Source organism: Narcine bancroftii, chromosome 9 (assembly GCF_036971445.1).
Source record: "Narcine bancroftii isolate sNarBan1 chromosome 9, sNarBan1.hap1, whole genome shotgun sequence".
In the NCBI taxonomy this organism is placed as follows: domain Eukaryota; kingdom Metazoa; phylum Chordata; class Chondrichthyes; order Torpediniformes; family Narcinidae; genus Narcine; species Narcine bancroftii.
In genome coordinates, this window is record NC_091477.1 from 112,875,265 (window position 1) to 112,900,774 (window position 25,510).

Sequence of the window (25,510 nt, forward strand, 5' to 3'; positions counted from 1 at the left end):
CAAGTTAGAGTAGAAGTTAAACACATTAAAATATAAAGACTTCTGCAGTGACAGTCTATGGTATCCTATCCCCAAATGTTCTGGGAGTTCAGGAGTCTGATGGGTTTGGAGAAAAAAACTGCCTGGGTGCTGCAGTACCTCCTACCAGATGGCAGAAGGGAGAACTGTTTATTTGAGGGGTGTGTGGAGTCCTTCACAATGTTTATTGCCTTTCAACTGCATCGAGTGTTGTAAATGTCCTTCCTGGTAGCAAGAAAGCCTTCACCCCCTCCTCCCCCCCCCCCCCCCCAAACAGGATCTTTTCCGCTGATTTCACTATCCTCTGTAGGGTCACGTGGTCCGAGGAGGTTATAGCATCCGAACCAGGAGATGATGCAGTTGCACAGGATGCTCTTGATACATCCTCTATAGAATGTCGTGAGGATGGAGGGTGGGAGATTAATTTTCCTTAGCCTTTGCAGGAAGTAGAGGTGCTGCTGTACTTTCTTGGCTGTGGAGGACCATGTGAAGTTATCCACCAAGTGCACTCCAAGATACTTAATACTCTTAACAACCTCAACAGTTGAGCCGTCAATGGTCAGTGGAGCATGGTCCCCCTGGACCCTCTTGGTCGAGAACCATCTCTTTTGTTTCTTTTAATGTTCAGATGCAGGTTGTTGGCTCTGTACACTGTTTCATCATACTTACTGATAAGGCCCACCACGGTTGTGTCATCAGTGAACTTGATGTGGTTTGAGCTGTGTTTAGCTGCACAGGCGGCAGAGTGAACAGCAGTGGACTCAGCACATAGCTATGTCCCCCACCCCCATGCTCAGTGTGATGGTCATGGAGATGCTGTTACCGATCTGGACTGCCTGAGGTCTCCTCAACAGGAAGTCAAGAATCCAATTACAGAGAAGGGTGTTTAGACCCAGCAGGCTCAACCGCCTTATCAGGTACTGTGGTACGATTGTGTTGAATGCTGAGCTGAAGCCAATAAACAGATTTCGAACATACGAGTCTTTGTTTTCCAGGTGGGTGAGGGCTCGATGGAGAGCAGTGATGATGGCACCGTCCATAGAGAGGTTGGGTCTGTATGCAAACTGCAGGGGGGGGGTCTAGTGATGGGGGCAACAGGAGCTTGACATGTCCCATGACAAGCCTCTCGAAGCACTTCATGACGTTGGACGTGAGTGCGACAGGGCGGTAGTCATTGAGGCAGGACACAGACGACTTCTTCGGCACGGGGATAATGGTGGCGGCTTTGAAGCACGTTGGGACCGTGGCGCTTCACAGGGAGATGTTAAGAATGTTGGTGAGAACATCTGCTAGCTGAGCTAAACATCCCCTGGGCACTCTGATAGGAACTTTATCTGGTCCAGCAGCTTTCCGCAAGTTGACATTGCTTAGCTCTCACTTCACATTGGCCACTGCAAGATACAGCACCTGGTCGTTTGGAAGAGAGGTGGTCTTCGCTGCAACATTTTTTTTTCCTTAAAGTGCACATAGAAGTTGTTCAATGCGTCTGGAGGGAGGCATCACTAGCACAGGTGTAGTCTTGTGGTTCGTGATGTCTTGGATGCCCTTCCACATGGATCACTTGTCCTTGCTCTCCAAGAAGTGAATGTGCTGGGCATGCACACGCTTTGCTTCCCTGATGGCCTTGGACAGCTTGGCTCTTGCAACAGCTAGGCCTACCTTGTCGTCCGCTCCGAAAGCCGTGTCTTGGTTCCTGAGCAGAACATGCAGCTCCACTATCATCCATGGCTTCTGACTGAAGTGAGTCATGATGGTCTTGGGCACATTGACATCGTCCAAATACTTACTGGTGAAGCTGGTTACTGATGCCATATACTCCTCCAGATTGATGCAGTCACCACCGATTGCTGCTTCCTTGAACAGGATCCAGTCAGTGCACTCAAACTCTTTCATAACTGTGATTACGGTATCTTGAGGGTCACTGGTCTTCCAAAAGTGAAATACTAAAATGTTAGTTGAAACAAGAGAGGGAAAAAAATTAGCATGTCAGGCACATCCATGGAGAGAAGCCATTAACATTTTTGGATCAACAATCTTTCATCAGAATGTTTTCCATGGATATCTCTTCCAGGAAATTGAGCTCCCATTTATTGATACTGAACTTCCACTTCTGGTATTATTTAGCTTCTCCAGATTCTTAAACAGGAACCAAAACTCTTCCCCAGAACCTCAGAGCTTTATTGTTTTTTTTCTGCCTGCATGACTTGTAAAGTGAGCATGCATTTTGTGTAACTTATATTGGAGTAAAATATGCATTGAAAATGATCCAGGTTAAAACTTGCATTTGAGCTGATACTAATTTCTGAAGAATTTACTAAGGTGTTAACTTTGGTTTGGAATGTAGTTGCAGTGCAACTACTGATACTTTATATCCGAAAGGGTTAATGTAATGGAATTTTGGCAGAAGATATAGAACAATTTGATACTGTGTCATGGCCATTTTTAGTGTGTGGATTTTGTATCTAGGATTGAAGGCAAATAAACAAACAATTTATGTACAAGCAACCTAGTTAAAATGGCTCTTGTTCAATTCTGTTTTCTTTCTTAAAATCGTTCTATATTATTTCTTTGCTCTCTATATCACTTTTAATGCTTTTGCGGTATAATATAAGAATATTTGTCTTATTTTAGTCGACAAGCCTATCTCAAGTTGCTTGGGTAAATTTTTTGCAAGGTATTATTGAGGCCTGTTTAAAATAAGTTGCGATCTAAATGGCTTCCATATCTGGCCCTTCTTGTCTGCTCTGACATCCAGGAAGATCATAGCTGATCTTTTATTTCATTTCTGCTTTGTTTTACTAACATCCTCAACCTTGGTTTCCCTAATATTCAAAAATGTATCATTTGCTGTTTTGAATATACTTAATGATTAAACCTCCACAGCCCACTTGGCTGAGAAATCTTGAGCTTCTCTATGCGTTGGGTGAAAACGCTTCTTCCCATGTTGGTTATTCAAGACGGTGACCCCATGTTTTGGAAAAGCTCAAACCAGATAAATGTTATCACAGCATCTATCTTACCAAACCCTGAAAGAATATTTTGTGTTTCACTAAACAAACAAGCTTTGGACTAAATCGAACATGTTTTGTTTTTAAAGCTTACTTTTAAAAATGAGCTCATCTCAAAATTTAGTGTTCAGCTCAGGCACTGAGACCAGAGGGTCTTTTCGTGGGTTGTACTGTTCTATGTTTGATTTAGATTTATTGTCAGGGTACGTGTATGACATCACATACAACCCTGAGATTCTTTTTCCTGCAGGCCAGGCAGAAATACCACTTGTTGGTTCTCAATAAATGTTGGATACAGTTATAAAAAATCAAAAGACGTCCAATATTAGCATGAAACTACAGTAATTGCTCGCCAACATTGATTTTTGAACAATGTAATTTTATCTTTTAAAGTTCTTACAGTATTTGCAGTGTTTTTCTTTAAATACCCATATATATTTGTGGAACCATTTTAAAGAACACCATATTTTAAAAGGAGAGTTTCACCCAATTATTAAAATCAGTTACAATTTTTTTAAAATCTGGATTTCTCAAGATTGTGATATTCCGTGACCACATCTTGAGAATTTAATATTAGCGATACCACTTCCAAAACGAAAGTTTGCTAGTTGAGATGTTTGATGATAGCTCAAAGAAGTAATAAGAAAGTTAGATAAATGTAAACGGTCCCTACAGATGAACAACTGCATTTTGCTCCCTTTCTAAATGTCTGCACAGCATTTAGCATTGCTGCTTCTGTTTCAAGGACCTCCCTTCGCTCCTGCCTTAGGTGCTGTTGGAGCAGACTTTCCACATTCTGCATTGGTTTCTTCTGGGCTCCAAATTCCACCCATATCCACTGAAAGTTGTTTTTTTTCCTACTATTAATTGACCTGAGTATAATTTTAGAATCAAGAGTTGATGAGCAAGAGGAAGAGAATAGTGCCACAGGAACATAAAGCATGGGGAAATAGGACTTGTAAGTTGCTCTTGTGGGAGCAGGAATGGATTCGATGAAAGAAATACTGCATCCTATGTTGTTTGTATGTGATCTTCAATCTTTGAAATAAAAAAAAAATCTTTTTTAAATCCTTTGAATTCTTCTTAAAAAATACAACTTTAACATATCAGTAATGAGGAATCCGGAAGTTAAAACTTGTAACATCTTGCAGTATTTCAAACCACTAGCTCCCTAGTATTGTTTGAGTAGTCTCTGTAATCTATTATCAAGACATAACATGTATATATCTGAAAATTCATTTTCTATTGGTATTGAGAATTTAATATTAGCGATATCACTTCCAAAACGAAAGTTTGCTAGTTGAGATGTTTGATGATAGCTCAAAGAAGTAATAAGAAAGTAAACAGGTGAAAAACTGCATTTTGCTCCCTTTCTAAATGTCTGTACATATCTTTAGATTGCTGCTTTACAGTTCCAGAGAATAATTTTGGCTCTGAAAGATGAGTCACTGCACAATTATAAAGCAAGGAGAAAAATAATATCTATATTGTATAATGCACATTTATGATGTGTAAACATCAAGATAGTTATGGTACTCTACTTGTGTTTGGTAGCCAATCCCTGAAGATATTGATGGAGCACCAGTGGAAGACGAAATTGATGGTGCCCCATTGGAGGATGTAGATGGAGTTCCAATTGATTTGAACACTGGAATAGATGACCTAGATGGTGTCCCTATGAAGGTTATAGATGATGACCTTGATGGGGTTCCCAGTAAGTTTTTAATTTTTCATGTTTTTATTTAATTACCTTTAGTGCTCAGTGTGCAGTAAGCTTGAGAGAAGAGAGTTCAGTAACTTTGAAATTATCCTTGTCATACAAAATGAAAATGGATCATTTTGCCCACTACATCCATCTGTTGAATCCAATCTTCCAGCATTTAACCCACAGCCTGTGCCAGCCAATTCGTGTTTTTTTTTTAAAATAGTCTCAGCAATTCTGCTTCCACCACTCTGTGCTTTTCTGGTACTTACCAATTGTTGGGTCAAATTGGCCCCTATGAGATTCCCTCTAAATCTTTGACCCTTACCCTCAATCCATTCCTCTTGTTTTATCTACCTCTAATGTGTAGAAAAGTTCACCGTTGTTTACCATATCTAGACCTCATAAATTTGCACATCTCTGTCTTGACCTGCTCAATTTCCTCAAGTTGAGAAAACAAGAGCTAATTTCTCCTCATTACTAAAACACCTATTGTACCCACTCCAACACTATTCCATCCATCCCATCAGTGTGATGACCAGAACTTGTATGCACTACTCCAGCTGAGGTCTGAACAGTATTTTCTAAAGTTGCTATTACTGATGCTAGGTTTCACAAGTCTAATTAAAAGCACGCAATGCTGGAGAAACTCAGCTGGTCAAACATTGCCCTCTATGTACCGAACACAAATGCCGTTACAAACGCAAATGCCTTTACAAAAGCAAATACATTAAAATACATATATTATGTATTTTTTAAAATCTTTGCTACTGTTTGACCAGCTGAGTTTATCCAGCATTTTGTTTTACCTCAACCATGGTGTCTTCAGATTTTCGTGATTTACTTCACGGGTCTAATAACCTGGCTTGTATTGCCCTATTCCTAATTTTCTTTGGCTCCTGGCAAAATACAGACAGTTCTCGTGTTATACAAATGTTCAGTTGCTGTGAAGCTTAAACTGATTTCTCTGTATCATATCACGCTATAATTCATTCATAGAATAATTGCCTAACACTACCCATAATTAAACTAATGGAATATATACTGTATTTAATCATTAAAAATACCATTCTTACTAGCTTGGAAAATACTTCAAATAAGTATGGGAGAATTTGCGTAAAGTTGGATTTGTAACTTTGTAAGTTTGGAATTCCTGTGATTACTACATTCCTGAGTCAGAATGGTGTGTGACTTGTGGGTGGTGGTATAACCATGTCGGGTCTACTTAGAACCTTGGTGGTGGTGCTTTTGTGTGCACAGTTATTCATAACATGCATCTACTTTCAAAATTATGCAATGTGCATTTTATTAGGCAAGGATGACAACTTTTCCCAACAATTTTCATCCTATTCCAAACTGAGATGTTGGTGTTGACAGTAAGGAACTATGTTTGCATTGACTGGATTGGAAGATGTTTTGCAATCCTTCAGCCCAGTCTCTTCACTATTAACTGGTTGTAGAAAGCACTTTTGTAGTTTTGACTGGGCCATTTGCTTTATATCAATTTTATTGATTTAAAAAGTCTTAATTGATGGTGCTTTGATTGCTCAACGACCTTTCTTTTGTCAGTTGATGGTCTTGAAGACTCCAAGAAGTTTCAGTCCGTTTTTAAAGTTGCACCATCAAAATGGGAAGCAGTAGATGAAGCAGAGTTGGAATCGCAAGGTAAGTTTCAAATAAATGCTCTTGGATTTTTGTCTCCACAATGCACGCAGATTAACTTAGAAATATAGACTCTTTATAATATTGAGCTTGTACTGGTTTTGATTCAGACAAGAACAAACTAACATAACTAGTTTCTAGATGAGGAGAGAGTTTATTGCCATAGACATAAGTACAATGTACAGATTCGGAGAAAATATTACTTGCCATTGGAAGCAGGTACGCACGATGTACCAACTACAAGACAGACAAAGAGATTCATAGTTGCCAGTGGTGTAAAAGAAAATAATTTTACAAAAGTGATGACAGATCTTTTAGTCCCAGAGTAATTTATGGTTAGGGTTATGGTAGTACAGGGAGGTTAAACAGCTGCTGTGTGGTGGTGGGGGGGGGAACGACTGCTCTTGAACTAGAGGCTTCAGACTTCTGTGCCTTCTACCTGAAGATGGTTGCAAGAGGAGGTGAGTAGGGCACCGAGGATCCTTTATGATGTCGGAGGCCTCTTGAGGCAGCATCTCACATAGATGTTTTCAATTGTTGGAAGGTTGATGCCCACAATGGTCTTGACTATAATCTGATACTCTGTGCAGTGTTGTGCATTCCTGGGCACCCCAAGTTTCCAAACCAGACTATTTATTAAACTGAATTCTCCTATAGACTCATACATTTGTTAATTCAACAGGCTTACCAAATTTCCTGCAACATTTGGGTGATGTTTTTGTCTTCAATTCCAATACTGCAAGATTAGCTTATTGGTAGATATTACCTGAAGTGACACACTGGCTTCTCTTACAGCTGTTACTACTTCGAAATGGGAGCTCTTTGACCAACCGACTGAATCGGAGGAAGATGAACAACCAGCGTATGTTGATATTTCGACTTTCTACAATATAGAGAGAGTGACATTTTACTTCGAGTTTGGATACGAATAAGTAATAATGATTCATGAAAACCCAATGAAAGGAACAAATTGTATAACACACTGCATTCAGGCCTTCATCCTGTGCAGTAGGTGTTGTGGACGGCACGGTTGGGACTGGGGTTCGAATCCTGTGCTCTCTGTAAGGAGTTGGATCGTTCTCCTCGTGTCTGCGTGGTTTTCTAGTTTCCTCCCACTTTCAAAACGTACTGGGGGGGGAATGTAGGTAGGTTTATTGGGAGTAAATTGGGTGGCAAGGACTCATGGGCCTTGATGGCCTGTTACTGTGCTGTACGCCTAATTAATTAATTACTTTATAAATAGCGACTTTGCCAAAGCTGCTTAATTAAATTTAAGATAAATTGTATGTATACAAAATGCTCTATAACATTTTTTTAGTTGTGTACACTTAAGGATTTATGATGGGCCATGAAACTAAACCTTTGGGCTTCTCTTTCACAAGAGAGACCTTTTTCCCTCACCCCTATTCTGCCTTAAGTAATCCTATGCCATAGGTGCTCTGTGGTTAGTAAGGGTGGTATGTGAGTGGGGGGGGGAGCTTGAGAACCCCTGATCTTTATATAAACCAGGCGTCAAAATGCAAATTTGTTTAAATCCATTTCATGGATTTGAAGCCAAGTGAATTTAATTTGTGCATAGGGTAGGAATTTATTAATCATTGACTTAGACTCGGTTATTGATTTTTGTCTCTTTCTACAATGGGTAATTGTCTTGTAATTAACAGGGACAGTACATTAAAGGAAAGTGACGATGATGACATTGAGGATCAAATCTCGAGATCAGAAGAGTTGCTCTATTTTACCAACCCACTAAAAGAAGAGATGACAGAACCCAAACCTATTTTTAAGTATTCAGAAATGTCTGAAGAAAAGCGAGCGAAACTTCGTGAAATAGAGGTGCAAATGTTTATTGCATTGTGGCATTCTGCATGATCGTCTTTGACTGTTTATTTTGGATTGTAAAAATACCCATGTTGAAAATGTACATTACTTTTAGCTTAAGGTAATGAAGTTCCAGGATGAATTGGAATCTGGAAAAAGGCCTAAAAAAGCAGGTCAGAGCATGCAAGAGCAAGTGGAACATTATAGAGACAAACTGCTTCAACGGGTAAATGCAGCATATTCTATCTTTTTTAAAAAATTTGGTTAAGTTTCTTTTCTTTTTAAAAAAACATGACTATCAAGCTACTAACCACAGTAAAAGTGCGGCCTGCGCGGGGATTGTTGGTTTTGATTTTCTGGATTCTTAGGCAGTACATCTCTTGGCGATTACACAAGGCATGCACAAAAAAGCAGGGAGTTTTGAACAAGTCCAGATTCTCATGTTGTCTGGGTTTCAGGTGAGAGTTTTTGAGAGATTTCTGGCATCTGGATTTTTGGACTTCTAACATATAAGATGGTGGAATGGTCAGTTTGATGATCTGACATCAAATTTGAGGCTTTAAATTCTAACATCCATGGACTATTTTGTAGATTTGATTAAACTTATAAATTTAGACGTGCAGCATGATAACAGGCCCTTCCGACTTACGAGTTCATGCTTCCCAAATGCACCACTTAATGTACAAACTCCATACATTTTTAAAGAGTGGGAAAATGCCAGTGCATCTGGAGGAAACCCACTCAGACACAGAAAGAATGTACAAACTCCTTACAGACAGTGCCGGATTCACGTCTGGGTTGATTGCACTGTAATAGCATTCCACTAATCGCTATGATAACAATTCCAATTGTATCACATTGTAAAGCAGTGGTTCTCAACCTTTTTCTATCCACTCACATACCACTTTAAGTATTCTCTATTCCATAGGTGCTCTGTGATTAGTAAGGGATTGCTTAAGGTAAGATGTGAGTGGGAAGAAAAAATTTGAAAATTACTGTTTTAATCGTACCTAATCGACTCATTATGTGCACCGTTTCATAACTCCAAAGGAAATGGGCAATGGCAGTTTTTTTTTCAAGCAAAATATTTCTGTAACAGTTGGGTCTAGAGCAGTGATTCTCAACCTTCCCTTCCCATTCACATACCACCTTAAGCAATCCCTTACTAATCACAGAGGACTGATGGGATAGGGAATACTTAAAGTGGGATGTGAGTGGAAATTAAAAGGTTGAGAATCACTGCTGTGTTTTGTGACCCAGTAATAAATTCTTGCAATCAACTGATTTGTATGCACTCTTTGTCTTGAAATGTTTGTGGTTTTATTTATTTTAATATCTGCTATTCTGCTTTCAATTGATATTGTAACTTGAACTTCAGTATTTTGTGTCACATTTAGGAGAAAGAGAAAGAACTGGAAAGAGAAAAGGACAAAAAAGACAAAGAGAAAGATGTGATTAAATCAGAGTTCCGTGTAAAAGATAGAAAAGAAAAAGAAAACTCTTCTTCCCCTTCAGGAAAAGAGAGGTATTGTTCCTAACTGGTGTTTCAAGCATCTTGCTAGTACAGTATTAAAATCACAATATTTTACTTTGCTTTTCCTCATGTTTTTGGAGTGTGAGGTGTCCTAGCATTGGATGCATTTACTGACCATTCTGTGCTGGGCACTTGGTGATTTTTCTTTTCCCAGTTGAGGATTTTTAAAAATGTTTATGCAAGTCTGTCTTTGGTTGAGAAATGCTAAAATGGTGCAAGTGAAGACAGTGACGTCACTAGGCGGTGTCACTAATTCTGGTTAATGACTGATTGTGGTTTCATACTACTAGTTTTGAGATATTTTTAAACAAATTAATTTTCCCCAATCAAAATTTGCAAAAGAAAAAGCAGAAAGACTGCAAGGAATAAGCTCTGACTACGACACAAGCCACCTGGCCAAAGTCAAAACTTGGGGATTGTGCTGATTAATGCCAGGCAACACACCCATGGCATCATGAAGAAAGCCTCTACTTCCTCAGGAGTTTGCAGAGGAGCTAGTGGAGTTGTTCAAGTGAACCGGTACGGACCTGAATGGCCGACGTGGCCTGTTTCCGTGCTGTAAACGGTTATATGGTTAAAATATAAATAGTAGACGTCATACTTTTGAGAAATCATACTCAATTACTCAAGCATTTGTCTGGAATATGTTATCAGGAGTAGTGTTAGAAGCAGATATGACGGTAACATTTAAGAGGCTTCTTGGTAGACACTGAATATGCAGCGAATAGGTTATGCTTCATGTGTAAGCAGAGCTCTAGTTTAATTTGGTGGCTATGTTGAGCACCAACACGTAGGCTGTACTCTTCTGTCCTATTTAGAGTTGGTGTAGTAATTATTCCAGCGATCAGTTCAAGATATTAACATATTGATGCTGTTGATATGTGTTTAGCAAAGGTGTGAGCGTTATTAAATGGTCTCATTTTCAAATGGCATTCTAAAAGGAACGTGGTTTTAGGGTCAGTGGAAATTGTGCACTGCTGTTATTTTGTAAAGATAAGGAAATGGGTGAATATAAAACGCCAGTCACGATAGTTTATAGAATTTGAAATGTACTGCAAGCATGACCAATGTAAATGTGCTCTTGACACCTTACTTTCCTAAATTCAGAAAGACAAAGAGTGCCGAGCAGGTAAGGGTTCTACTATCAAAGAAGTGATGTATTCCTGCTATGCAACAATGCAAATAGGCAACCACTGTAGAAAATCCAATCATCGAAGTTTTTATTAAATCCTCATGTTCAGGGAGTTATTTGAATATGCATATAAAATACCTTCAGGTACTTCTACACAGAGTTGCATATTGTTCGACCTATAAATAGAATTAATAGGCATTGAAATTAACCTTGTGCTGTACAGTTCATTAAACGTGCATGAAAGTCGAGGTGTTGCAAACATTTTTGGCCTCCGTCAGTCATGTTCGACAAGGGGTACTGCATCTCTGGTAGTCACTGTGGAATGGCCTCTCCAGGGTGCAAGCCAGGGCAGATGTGATATGCAGATCTGTCCGTTGCCAATGCAGTAGGACCACTCCCTCCACGCTAATGACAGGCCCAAAGGAACGACAAAGATTGATACAGTTTGGTGCCAGCAGCATTGCAGGAATTGCTGAGCCGGTACTGCAGTCAGCTGCGTTCGGGACTCCGACTCCAGATTTTTCCTCTGGGTTTATTCCCAAAGCATTTCCTATGAGCAGGTATAGCTGCAAGGCAGTGAAGGTTTGAAGTCAGAATTTTCCCTCTCCTAGATGAGTTACCCTCTGTGATTAACAAGCCCTTTCTGCCTAGAGCAACTGGTTTCAAGGTGCCAGTGGCTCGCCTTTTCCTGTCAGTGAGAACAGCGCTGCCAAACCTAAGAACTATGTCACACATGAAGGCCAGGAGTTGGACTTGGTTGTCAGAGGCCATTTGAGTCGCACGCTATGAAGAGCATTTGTGCAGCAGTGGGAGTTCTATCCTTTGGTTATAATAACCTTTAGAATCAATTTATGGTCAACCAAACCCTGATGATGACCAGACTTGGATTGGAATTGTGTAGAGTCCAGTAAGGGTGATCATAAGAAAGATCTGAAAGGAGTAGTTTGCGTAAATAATGATATCAATGCTATAAATTATGAAATCCAAGGTTTTCTCCTTTTCAGGTAAAGAAAGTCCAATTGTGGCTATCAAGAGAAATTAGAGGTGGTATTAAATTTAAAAAAAAAGGTTATAATGTTGCCAAAAAGTTGTGGGATTGGAAACTTTTCGGAATTCTATAACAGAGAGCCAAGAAGTAAGGAAGGAGAAAGCAGAAAATCCAGCATAATTTAATGTGAAATAAATAAGCTCCAAAAATTTCTATTGATGTGCAAAGAAAGGAAAAAGATCTGGTGAGGTTATACAGATTGTGATAGAAGGGGTCTTGGATTGGGTTGTGAAAATGCAGAGACTTAAAGGAGATATGGATTATCTGAGGCCATTGAAAATCTTTTTAAAGAGAGGATTATGATGGGTGTTTATAGGGATCTAAATGTTATCGTGTTCTATGGCGAGCTCTCCACTGGCCACCGTGACAGAGGTGCACCAAAGAAAAGGTACAAGGACTGCCTAAAGAAATCTCTTGGTGCCTGCCACATTGACCACCGCCAGTGGGCTGATATCGCCTCAAGCCATGCATCTTGGCGCCTCACAGTTCGGCGGGCAGCAACCTCCTTTGAAGAAGACCGCAGAGCCCACCTCACTGACAAAAGGCAAAGGAGGAAAAACCCAACACCCAACCCCAACCAACCAATTTTCCCCTGCAACCGCTGCAACCGTGTCTGCCTGTCCCGCATCGGACTTGTCAGCCACAAACGAGCCTGCAGCTGACGTGGACTTTTACCCCCTCCATAAATCTTCGTCCGCGAAGTCAAGCCAAAGAAAGAAGAAATGTTCTTGTATATGAAACAGCAGATGAAGAAAAATGAAATCTCAATTTGGGCTTTACTGCAAGAGGGTTTGAGTTCAACAACGTACAGTAGTTTTCATGTTCCGGTTTGGCTTCTAACATGACCAAGTCTGATATTGTGTATTGGTCTAGTCCCTGAGGAAGGATACACTTGCAATAGACTGAGTGCAGCAAAGGTTGATTCCTTAGTTGAAGAGGTTTTATTTCCTCTGAAAGAGATTCAGCATACTGGCCCTATTCTTCCTGGAGTTCAGAAGAATGAACTGTGATCTTTTTAAAAATCCATATTTCATTGGAGCTGTCTGGATGGGTTAGAATAGCGTTATGATGGATTGCTTTGTATCATAAATCAGTATAAAGCAAGAAGTCGATCATTCAAAGTAATTAAAAAGATGCTTCTTTACACATTGGGTAGAGAATATTTGGAACAGTGCCAGATGGCTGTCAGGATGGTATCTGTTGAAGGAGTCAATAGATAACGGTGAGTTAAAAGATCAACAATGAGCCTGTATAATGTGGAGTAGATACGAGGGGATGAATGAATTGTTTAGGTTTTCTTTTGTTTAATTAAACTATTGTGTTGAATAATCAAACAAAATGATGCATATTGTATATTATTTGACATCAGTACAACTTCGATTATCCGAAATGGTTGGGACCTGGCCTATGTCGGATAAAGACTTTTTTCTGAGAATTTGTCATTTTTTAAAAACAGCGCAGTAGCAATATCTAAATCACTTATAAGTGTTGAAAATAAAACAAGCAACAAAGGAAGGCTTTTTAAAGCATTAAAATAATGTTTAATTCTCACCAGAAATAAATGCTAATCTCCCCATTGAGGTCCCTGCAGCTGCCGGCAGCCTGAGATTCTCAAAAATTTTTGGATAAATGAGGATTTCTGATTTGTTTCGGATATCCTCATTTATCCCGATTTTAAATTTTAAAAATAAAATTGGCTTTGTACTGTATTTGTAGTGTATGTCCATTCTGGTAGCTGCTTGCATCCTATTTCTGTGCTCCATCTGTCTTGGTTGTAAGCAGTCACTTGGTAGTAAAGCTGATTTGAAGTGGGATATTATTTGTAGATTTTATTATTTGCTGTTTGACAAGTTCTTGTTAGATAGAGAGTAAAATGTTGAAATGTGAAGCTTAGGCAGCTGCTTTGAGTTATAATGGCATGACATCTTTCAACAGAAAAAGGAAGCACAGTGCATCTGTCAGTCCAGCTCGTGTGGCCAGGCGTGGAAAGTCGCCGTCACCGCGTTCCGAACGGTCAGATAGATCACGTACCAAAGACAGTCCACACACCAGATCGGCACATAAAGACACACCGAGAGATACCAATAAGAAGTCCAAAAGGTATGTCCTGGCATGAGTTCATGTTCTTTGCATTGTGGGTTTTTTTTCCAATGGTGTGCTGAGTATTGGAAATGCACTTAAACTGAAAACCAAAGTCTTTTAAGAATTAAAAATCGATCAGGAAGTATTGTCCAGTTATATAGGTACCTGGCTTCTTGTGGCTCAGCCACACAAGTTCTTTCATTCTCTTCTTCTGGCAACCTGCTCATTCCTTTTTCAATTAATCCTTTTAATTTTTCTGTGTATTGTCGCCATGGCCAATATTTATTAAGCTTCATTTTATGCCAGAAATAAGATGGTGAGACAATGTCCTGAACCACCACAGTTCTCTGTTCAAGGTGCTGTTGGTCAGAGAGTTTTTGAATTTAAAAATAATGACTATGAAGGAGCAGTGTTTCCAATTTGTGTGCCTATTGCTCTTGTCCTTGGTGGTCGAGGTCACTGGTTTGAGAAATGCTGTTGGAATAACTTGGTCATTTAACTGCAGTGCATTTGTAAATGATACACAGTCAATGGGCACTGGTGATGAAGGGAATGAATGGTTAGGATAGTGGACTGTTTTGTTCTGAATCAGGTTGATCTTCTTGAGAGTTGTTGGTGCTGCACTCATCCAAGTAAGCAGAGAGCATTTTATCAAGCTCTTAGTGTGACTTCCAGATAGTGGAATTCACTACAGGTGACAGAAGCTGAGTCATTTGCTACAGCTTAACTAGCCTCAGGCCTGTTCTTTAGCCGTGGTATTGATGATTAGTAAGTTAAGTTGTTGATTAATAATGACCACTTCCTCCCCTAGTGCAGCACTGTTACACCACCAGTGACCGGGGTTTGAATTTAAATTTTGTAAGTTACGGGATTAAAGTGAACTATAATACTGATTTTGTATTTCAAATTGTTTACATTTTGCACTGTCTTTTGTCTATTAAACTGTCTATGCAGGTGTATTAGTTATGCATTGTAAGAGTGAGTCTCAGGCAACCGGAAAATTTGTATATTCAGCATCCACATTCCCTGTAGGTGCCAGATATTGGAGGATTTCCACGGCTGTTTATCCCATTTCCTTTGCTGTGTCTAGAACCTTCAGCTGTTTCTGATATCACATGGAGTGAATTGAATTGGCTGAAGATATGTTGGAGGGAACTCAGAAGGCACCTGAACTGGATCACCTATTCAATACATCTAGTTGGGAACATGGCTACAACTTCAGCCTCATCTTTGTACCGTGATAGGCATATATAAATTTTTTTAAAATCAAGAAAACATAGGTTTAAAGTGAAAGAAAGACATCTTGAGAGGAATTTGATGAGAGTTTTTTTTTCAGAGAGTGCTTGGTGCCTGCAACTTGCTACTGTAGGTTGTGGCGGTGTTGCATGCAATCTCTGTTTGAGACAATCTGGCTGGCATTTAAGTAGGCAAGGCACAGAAAGCTAAGGACCTTATGTGGTCAAATGAGATTAATGTTGGTGGCAAATTGGTCAGTGTAGTCAAGGTGGACTGAGGGCTAGTTTCTGCACTGAACAATTGTATGTTTTAAAATCTTGTAAACTCTTTGCTGCATGTTTTTTAAGTACTTGACTTTTTTTTACAATTCTGTGCAGATCCCGATCTGGCTCGAGGACTCCGAAACGGTCCAAAAGATCTCGTTCCAGGACACCCAGAAAATCTTCAAAAAAATCTAGATCCCAATCCAGATCTCCACATCGATCACACAAGAAATCAAAGAAGAGCAAACACTAGTAAACAGTTCATCACCTTTTCTCTGTAATTTTAGTTTTGTCCCGTGCCTGAAACAAACTGAGGAATATCATTCCTGGCTTTTTTTTTGAATGCACATGCATTCAGTATGAATATTCAACTCCAGTCAATCTGTGTGCTTTTTTGTATATGAAAGAATTTGACTTCTATAATGCTTTGGCTTCATCAACCCCTAAACTCCCTGTTTGTAGATTGTGTAAAAACAGACCCCCTTTATGTTAGATTTCTCATGAGGATCCTTGTATGTCTCTTCCACCAGCAGTAGCAGTATTGTATTTACAGAGGTGTATGAGGAAGCCTGAAGCAGAAGTGTTATCCTTTTGTAATTTTTAACATTCAATGAGAGTTGAATAAAAATCAGTACAGTAAGTTACATAATTTCTTGTTTTATAATAAAGTAAATGCAATAATGTTTGAGCTATTCAACTCTTGGTATTTTAACGTGTAGGATTTTGGGGCATTTCACAATGACACAACCTGGAACGGATTTTACTTCTTCTCAGTTGTGTTTTAAAATGGCACATCAAGGAGTCTTGAGTGGCTTGGGGAATGGGAGTAGTTTGGTGCAAGTCAATCTTTCAAGCCATTGGAAACTGTCATATTTTGAAATGCTACGTGTGTTAACATGCTCTTTTATTTTGCATTGGCCTCGTGATAAGGAAGACCAAGTGTGAAAATCAAGGTGCACAGAGGCAGGAACTAGCATTTTCTCAGAAGGTTTTTGTTTTAGCTGAATGGCAAGAAGCCCCCCAAAAAAATTGTGGTGAAGACAAAATGCTGGATATCTGAAAGGAAAAGAGAAACTCAACACGGCCAGCATCTCAGCACCTCTATTAAAGCTACTGTCTGCAAAACCTTAAACTGTTTTTCCTCTTTTTAACATGCTGATAAAACTGCATATTTTTGTATTTTTTAAACTTTAACTGTTCTTTGACATTTTAATCACTTTTAGATAATGCAAATTCATTGTTTTTTAAAAGACTACACTCTTTAAATTAGAACTGTGTAAATATTTAGAATTCCTTCTTGAATGCAATCTTTCTTTGCACATCAGAAACCTAATAGAGTTAAGGTGTGCACTGGTAACTTTTGTCAAAATATTTTGCACAATGATTTTTTTTGTAATTGAGGTGACAAAGTGGATTACACTTGCTGAATTCATGCTCTAATTGGAACCTGCGCAATGCATTTGATATTTGTGATGTTAATCCATTGTATCTACATTTCAACTTTACCTTGTTTGTCCTTGGTTTCATATTTTCATCATTGTCAACCTCCAAGGACAACAATGACCTTTTGCACAATACTGACAAGGAGAGTCCTGGTGGATTGTGAACACAAGCCAAGTAAAAAGCAGGCAATAAAAATGTAGATTTTAATTGTGCTGCATTTTAATCAATTATATTTTTTCTAAGTCCTTTGCAGTTTAGGTTTCTGAAAGAGAGAAATTGATGACCAAAGACCCCAAATTTAAATATTTTGTTGTAATACCTTTTCTATTTGTTTAGTGGCTTCAGAAAACTGGTCATGCATCTAAATTTCATTATTCTGATTTTATGTGTGTGATATATATGTGTGTGTGTGTGTGTGTTTGCTAACTCCACAATGTGTGCCTGCAGTCAAATTGAACTTTAATTATTTTTTGATTGAATATGTTATTGTATGTTTGAAATTCTGTATATTTGAAAACCAGGTTATTGGTCCCCAGATTTTTCAATATGATTCTTTTAGTTGCCACCTGGAGGTGCACAAATATAACCAGTAAATCTGGCTGGAGATAATTAACTGTCATTACCTACTTGGCAATTCTGCTCCAAATCAGATTAGCAAACAGGAGATTTGTAGTTGATTGTTTTTTCCTTTTTGCATTCTTTTTCCCCATTGGAGCTGGAGTGATTGAGGTCACTTTATGCATCTTTTACTATACTGAGCACAAGCCCATGTTTGCATTACCATGGTTCCGGAGTGGCACATACCATAAAAACTTTTTTCTGCCACTTGACTTTAAAGTGGCACTTATTAATCCCAAGAGTTGTGCTGGAAAAAGACCTCTGCATTGCTCTTCCCATTATACTTTTGGGTCAACTTTGACCCAGTTTTGTTGTGTTTATGACCGGTTTCCACATCAATAATTACTGTTTTTGGAACTTGTGAAAAATGGTGGTGAGGCTAGTAGTGTTTATTTTAAGGTAAAAGGTAATGGGGTGGATACAGGTGGGATGGTAGAGAAAAAACCCTGAGAAGTGATAGGGTAAGAAGACCGCATTGGATGGCAGTTACTGCCATCCAACAAAAGGGCTTGTTTAAGATGAGGCATAATGTTATACCATGAAAGATTAGGAAAAGCGTTGACAGTCTTGACCAAGTCTTCATTATGGTGGACCCTTGATTATAATCACAGCTTTCATGCCATCACAAAGTAAATGTGGAATGGATAGGAATTTTTGAAAACTGCCAAATCTGAGTAGATAGTCAGATTTTTTTTCTTATTGTCATCCACACACAGAAAATGTGTTTTCCTTTGTTTGCCCTGTAAAAAGCAGACAGATGCCAATAGGCCAGCACCCCTATCAAGACAGAGGTAAGAGAGTCCCCGAGAGACATCGTGTCTGTGGATCCTGCCACCTCCTCAGATGGTAATGTGCTCTCATAGCCTCCATAGACGCACCGTCTACCATAACTCAAGCTCAAGGCATCCAAGTCAACCTCCTCAGTCCCTGATTCCGAATCTGATGCAATTAAGGAGCCATCAATGTCTAAGGATCTTTGGAGCCCTGCTTGCCAGACATGTCCTTTGGAATTCCAGTGCCAATATGTTTCCCAGAAGCTAGAGAAGACAAAGTATCATGGTTGATACTGCTCTGCATCTTGGAATTGTCATGTTGTGAAACAGCAGTCCTTCATGATAGACAGGAGTTTTCTTTGAATTTTTCCACACGGAAGCTCACTATATTGCAGATTATATTTTCATTCATTTAGAGGTTGTGGTCATTGATCTCAAAGCCAATATTTATTGGTTAACCCTATTGCCCTCAGAGGCTGGTGGGGTGTCACCTTGATCCATTGCAGAATAATCTTGGTTGGACTTCCACGCTGATTTTGGTTAAGAGGTTCCAGCAGAAAAAAAAGGAAGATTGATATTTCAAAATCTGGCCAACTTGCAAGGAAGCTTTCAGTGATATTCATGTGTTTCTTCCAACTCTGTACATTCATATAGTCATGGTCACAGGTTTGACAGAAGCTTTGAGTTTCTGCAATAAATTGTTTGTGTAGAATACTGAATCTGTAGCCGACCGCTACAAAGAAACACACATAGTGTGGCAGGTTAAGCTCACTCCTTTATTAGGGCTGGAAAGGCTGCTTTTATACTGTTCAAAATTCCTGCCGGTTTTTGCTGATTGAGTTCAACTGTATAAATAACAATAGTGGGCGGGAATGACCATGCATATGAATGCCCTTTTTCCCCAGCCTGTTTCTGCTGAATTAGCTGGGCAGCTTGACCAACACCATTTTAGGGCTGTTAGTCTGATGCTGCCCCAGTTTCTACCCCCGCCGGTTTGTTCTCCTGGGAGTCGCTTTAGTGATCTCTGTCCGCGTCTGCTGCCGCGCGATGTGCCGGCCCAATCTCCATGGTTTACTCATAGTGGAGAGACTGTTTTCAAAGGCAAAAGATGGATAGCCAAATTCTGGATGTTTTTGGTTACTTAAAGTCCAGCCAAGAATTTCATCACATACTCAACAACTTGAGTGTGGGGGAAAAATGTCACCCAATTGCCACAATACTTTGCCTGTGTGAACTGCTCTTTAAACCATGGTTAATCCTGTTTTTCTAATTTACAGGGATTCTTGGGATGTCAATATACAGTGCCCTCCATAATTATTGGGATAAAGACATTTTCTCCTTTATTTGCCCTGTGCTCCATGTAATTAAAGTGCACATTCCAGATTTTATTCAAGGTTATTTGTCTATATTTTGGTTTGACCATCTAAAAATTACAGCACTTTTTATACATAGTTTCCCCATTTCAGGGCATCATAATATTGGGGTTATTTGGCTTCACATGTGCTTGTGATTACTTGGGTATGTTCAATTACTTCATTGGTGCAGGTATAAGAGAGCTAGGCTTGTTTTGAAGCTTTTGATCACCGTTTGAGTTTGTAGTTTCCATTTTTCCAGAATGTGCCAATGAAACTCTTGGAAACAATAAGAGACATCGCCCAAACCTTAGGATTGCCAAAATCATCTTTATGAAACTTTCTTAAGAAGAAAAAGGTTGGTTATTTACTACTGTTTGTTATTATGATCTTGTATATGTTGATTAAATAAAATCAAAGAAAAAGGGTTCTGGTGAGCTCAGTAATTGCACAGGGACTAGTAGTCCAAGGAAGACCTCTAATGCGGACGACAGAATTCTTTTCATAATGAAGAAAAGTCTCCAAACGCCTGTCTAACACTCTTCAGGAGGCAGGTGTGGATGTGTCGATGACTAGTGTCCACAGTAGACTTCATGAAAAGTAATACAGAGGTTGCACTGCAAGCTGTAAACCACTAGTTAGCCACAGAAACAGAATAGCCAAGAAGTATATAAAAGCCACCAGAATTCTGGAAAAAGGTGGTCAGATGAGATGAAGATCAGCCTGTATCAGAGTGATTGCAAGAGCAAAATGTGGCTGCATAAAGGAACTGCCCAAGATCTGAAGCACACCACAACATCTGTGAAGCGTGGTCGGGATGTTAGGGCCTGGGCATGTATGGCTGCCACAGGTATTGGCGCACTTGATGATGTAACTGGTGATGGCAGTAGCAAAATGAATTCTGAGGTGTATAGAAATATCTGCTCAAGTTCATGCAAATGCTTCCAAACTCATTGGATGGCGCTTCATCCTACAGCAAGACAATTATCCCAAACGTATTGCTGAAGCCACAGAGGATTTTTTCCAAAGCTTAAAAACTAGAAAATTCTTGAATGGCCATCAGTCACCTGATCTAAATCAAATTGAGCGTCATCCATATGCTGAATAGAAGGGACAAGCCTCTGAAACGATCAGGAGCTGCAGATGGCGGTAGTTGAGGCCTGGCAGAGCATCACCAGAGAAAATCTTCATCATCTAGTGATGTCTGAATCACAGACTTCAAGCAGTCATTGCATGCAAGGGATATGCAACACTGTACTAAATATGACGACATTAAAATACATGCTATTGCTATGTCCCAAATACTATGGTGCCCTAAAATGAGGGGACTGTATAAAAAGAGGTAATTTCTCTGTGGTCAAACCTAAATGTTTACAAATAATAGATAAAATCTGAAATGTTCACTTTAATCTCTTAAATTGTTTGATTACAAATTTAAAACTGGAGCACAGGGACAAATAGAAGGGGTGGTGGGGGGGGGGGGGGAAGTGTCTGTCCCAAACATTATGGAGGACACTATTTGATTGCTTGACATGTATGTAAGATGAATGTTACTTGGACTGGACTGGATTCAGAGGCAGATTTTGAGAGGTGGCAGGATGCCCATAGCTTGGCTTGAAATCCAGCTAGTTCTGGACACAAGGTTATGGCACTAAAGCTGGGATGTTATGTTATTGTCTTCTATCCAGTGTTGGGAGTTAATTGAAGTCAAGAGACTGAAATTAATTATCCCTACAATATTTCCCACCAAAGATATTTAAATCTTTTAGCATTGCCTTTTTACTCGTGTTAGGATCTGCCTGCACTGAGATGTCCCCTCCTACATCCGCCATAACATTTACTGCTGGATGTACCTAAGAACATTGATCTACTTGTTGAGTTGATTAGCTGTCCATAATATGATGTTCCATTAATGCTGCCTCTTGCAGAACCCGAACAGATCCTGTAGTTTTGCAAAGAGATGCCAGAAAAGGAAGTCCTACATTATATTTTTTTAAAGAAACGAAATGGTGCTGCTCATGGCCCGTAAGGGTATGAATGTCTGTCCAGGGCCTCTGGAATTGGTAATAGTGCCACTCAATAGATAGAGACAGTGTGAAATGGAATTTCATTTCCTGAAGGGAGATTGGGACTGGCGTTTGAATCCCACACTGTGGGCTTTCTCTGGGGGCTCTGGTTTCTTCCCACTATTTGAAACAAACTGGGGTTGTAGGTTAATTGGGCAGCACAGGGCTTGTGGGCCAAAAGGGCCTGTTACCCTGCTGAATACTTAAATTTAAAGGGAATGTGCTTCCATCCACATTTTGGACAAAATGTTTTAAGATCCTGAGTAGGAAAAAAAAATTCTTTGGATCATTTGTCCGTCATTTTTAGATTGAGAATAACCATCACTTCTAGTAGTTGGATCGACAATTGCCATTCAACTCTCTTCCTCTTAAACGTTTGATGCATCACCTATTAGCCTTTGTTTCAAGGTAGCCCTTCTACACTCTTTAAAGGGTTTTCCTGAGTGCGTAGAACATGACACCTGATCAGGTGCTATGTCTTGCAGTGGCCGACATGAAGAGAGTTGTTAGGCAAGGTCAACCTATGGAAAGCTGCTGGACTGGACAACATTCCCAGCAGAGTGCTTAGGAGATGTGCAGCTCAGGTAGCAGATGTACTCACCAACATCTTTAACATCTCCCTGAGAAGTGCCATGGTCCCAACGTACTTTAAAGCTGCCACCATTGTCTCCATGCCAAAGAAGTCATCTGTGTCCTGCTTCAATGACTACCGCTCCGTCGCAGTCACGTCCATCGTCATGAAGTGCTTCGAGAGGCATCAAGCTCCTGCTTCTGTCACTTGACTCCCTGCAATTTGTATACAGATCCAACCACTCTATGGACAATGCCACTGCCCTCAATCTTGCCCTTACCCGCCTGGAAAATATGACTTCTGTTTGAATGCTGTTTATTAACTTCAGTTCAGCATTCAACACAACCATACACCTGATAAGGAATTTGAACCTGTTGGGTCTAAACACCACCCTCTATAATTGGATTCTTGACTTCCTGTGAGGGAGACTTCGAACAGTCTGGACCAGTAACAGCACTTCCAAGACCACCCACCCCCCCCCCTCCCCCCAACCCAGAGCTGTGGTCTTAGTCCACTGTTGTTCACTCTGCTGACCCATGACTGTGTAGCTAAACACAGCTTGAACCACATCATTGTTCGCTGACGACACAACTGTGGTGGGCCTTATCAGTAAGAATGAGGAGTCAGCGTACAGAGATGAGGTGCAGTCGCTAATGGACTGGTGCAGAGCCAACAACTTGATTCTGAATGTTAATAAAACAAAAGAGATGGTTGTTGACTTCAGGGGGGCCCAGGAAGGGGGGAGGAGTGCAATGGGGACCATGCTCTGCTGTCCATTGACAGTTGACTGTTGAGGACACCAAGATGATCAATTTCCTTGGAGTGCACTTGGCGGAGAATCTCACCTGGTTTCTTAACACCAGCTCCATAGCCAAGAAAGCTCAGCAGCACCTCTACTTCCTGCGAAGGCTGAGGAAAGTTCATCTCCCTCCTTCCACTCTCACTACATTCAACAGAGGATGTATCGAGGGCATCCTGTGCAACTGCATTACCGCTCATTTGGAAGCTGTTCCTCTTTGGTCCACAAGACCCTGCAGAGGATTGTGAAGTCGGCTGAAAAGATCATTGGGGCTCTCTTCCTATCATGAAGGACATTTACAACACTTGATGCAGGTGAAAGGCAATAAACATTGTGAAGGACTCCACACACCCCTCATGTAAACTGTTCTCCCTTCTGCCATCTGGTAGAAGGCACCTTAGCACTCGGGTCCTTGCGTCCAACAGGTTTTTTCCCCCAAGCCAACAGGCTTTTGAATTGCCAGAACCTATGTGGATAGTGGACTTTGACTGTATATGTCTTATTATTTTAATATTTCAAAGTGTTTAACTTTTATTCTAATGTATGGTAAATGTGGTCCTGGAGAAACGCTATCTCATCTTTACTGTGCAAGCATGGTACGAGTGATAAATAAAGGTGACTTGATTGACTGCTAATCAGTTCTACCATGAATGATGCATTTTATGTTCCATGACTACATTACCTGGATGTGATTAGTCATCTTATCTACATGCCCTGCCACCTTTAAGAATTTGAGTGTATAAACATCAAGGTTCATCTGCCCAGCTACAATATTTTAATTTGCAGGATAATGTACTCTTCCCATATTAGTGCATCCTCTGTGCAATGAGATATGTCTGTCTATATTGTCACCCATTTATCATCCTATAATTATCCTCTGAAGTCCGTTGTTACCAACTTTCATATCATTTATAAGCATTCTGTTCTCATCAGTATGCTTATAAAACCTGGGTAATTGGCTGAATCGAATCCTGTGAGCAATTTATTAATCTGAATGCTTCACTTCCTGTTATTGAGCTAATTCTATTTCTGTGCAGATCATCGAATTCTACTGCCTTTCATTTTGCCACTTGCTGCACTTTTAATTGGCCAATATCCATGTATGCATTTCTGTTGTATAACTTATGCCCAAATGATCTCATGATTTCATGTCAACTTTAATCTGGCTTCTGAGAGTTGAGATATTTTACTTCCAAGGTATTGTACATCCTGTATTTTGTTTGGTTGCCTCCACCCAAGCATTGGCCTTAGTCCCACAGGCACTGCGTCAAGTATCACTTCTGCTGTGAAATGGAATTTTCAGCTTCCTCACACAGGCCATCATCTGAATTTTCCTCTGAGAACCTTCCAAAGAAGGACCTGTAATTTGCAGTGAGCCTTCAATCACATCCCTTGAGGAATATGTTTTTGTGATCTATCATACTCAATAATTCTCCTCAATATGTAAATAGCCTGTTCCCATGGAAACATAATCTACTGCGATTTCATGTTTTTCTTTACGTTATGCTTTTCTTTACTATGATAGCTTTGGATTAAACAAATGTATCTTTTCATTTCCCACCCGACTGCACCTAACTTGTTTTTCTGCTTGGTAGAAGAATAGGATAACCAAGGCCCAGCCTTGGACTACCGAGGAAATTACCGATAATACCGTAGGAAAAGGTGTCAAAAGTTGAGTATTGTTGTCAGACAAGGATGGTTAAAATAATGATGAATGGAAAATAGAACATGAGTAAATGAACAGGAAACAAAAGCGAAAAGACTGCAAAGAGATAGTTGAGGTTCCTCACATGAGATGAGAACATTTAGAATGGGATGAATAAGAAAATGCACGTTCATGCAGCGAGAGCATAACCTTTTCTTTGTTGGGTATGGAGCACCCTAATCTTGCATATCTACACCCCATTTGTGTGATAAGCAAATCCAGAATTATCTTTGTGTTCAGCTTGAAGTTGTCTATCATGATCCCTTTTTTTTTTCAGGAAACACACCTAATGGAAAAAAAAATTTTGTTCAGTTCTATTTGCATAGTAAAAAACAAAATCGAAAAGAAACTGCAGATGCTTGTGCGACAGATTATGTTATATTTTATATTGTATATAGCTATGTTTTAAAGGAGATAAATTTTGGGTTAGGTCACACACATACAAACACTTCAAAACGGATCTCATTTAAAATGCCAGAGCTCTGCTCAAGCCAGACATTCCAGGCCTTTGCACCAACTTTGAAGAATGCCTATAAGGACTTCACAAGTCGGTGTTAATTGGACATGCCTTTGAGTAATGGATTATTGCTTTGGAAAGCAACAGATGAACAAACTCAGAAGATTTAGGTCTGATGCCGCAGTCTAAGTGCAGTTTTTCCTCAGAGAGAGAGAGAGAG

General features: G+C 39.8%; 1 protein-coding gene across 2 annotated transcripts in view; it reads left to right on the plus strand.

Annotated features, from left to right (window-relative positions):
- u2surp (U2 snRNP-associated SURP domain containing) overlaps positions 1-16,189 on the plus strand; it is an 88,428-nt gene extending 72,239 nt beyond the window's left edge. For both annotated transcript variants that reach the window (XM_069897380.1, XM_069897381.1), the window contains 8 exons: positions 4,581-4,740; positions 6,298-6,393; positions 7,186-7,252; positions 8,055-8,226; positions 8,327-8,437; positions 9,609-9,736; positions 13,861-14,025; positions 15,621-16,189. In XM_069897380.1, coding sequence (XP_069753481.1) covers positions 4,581-4,740; positions 6,298-6,393; positions 7,186-7,252; positions 8,055-8,226; positions 8,327-8,437; positions 9,609-9,736; positions 13,861-14,025; positions 15,621-15,759 — 1,038 coding nt within the window. In that variant the 3' untranslated portion in view covers positions 15,760-16,189. The remainder of the gene's footprint in view (positions 1-4,580; positions 4,741-6,297; positions 6,394-7,185; positions 7,253-8,054; positions 8,227-8,326; positions 8,438-9,608; positions 9,737-13,860; positions 14,026-15,620) is intronic.
- The last annotated feature ends 9,321 nt before the right edge of the window (positions 16,190-25,510 follow it).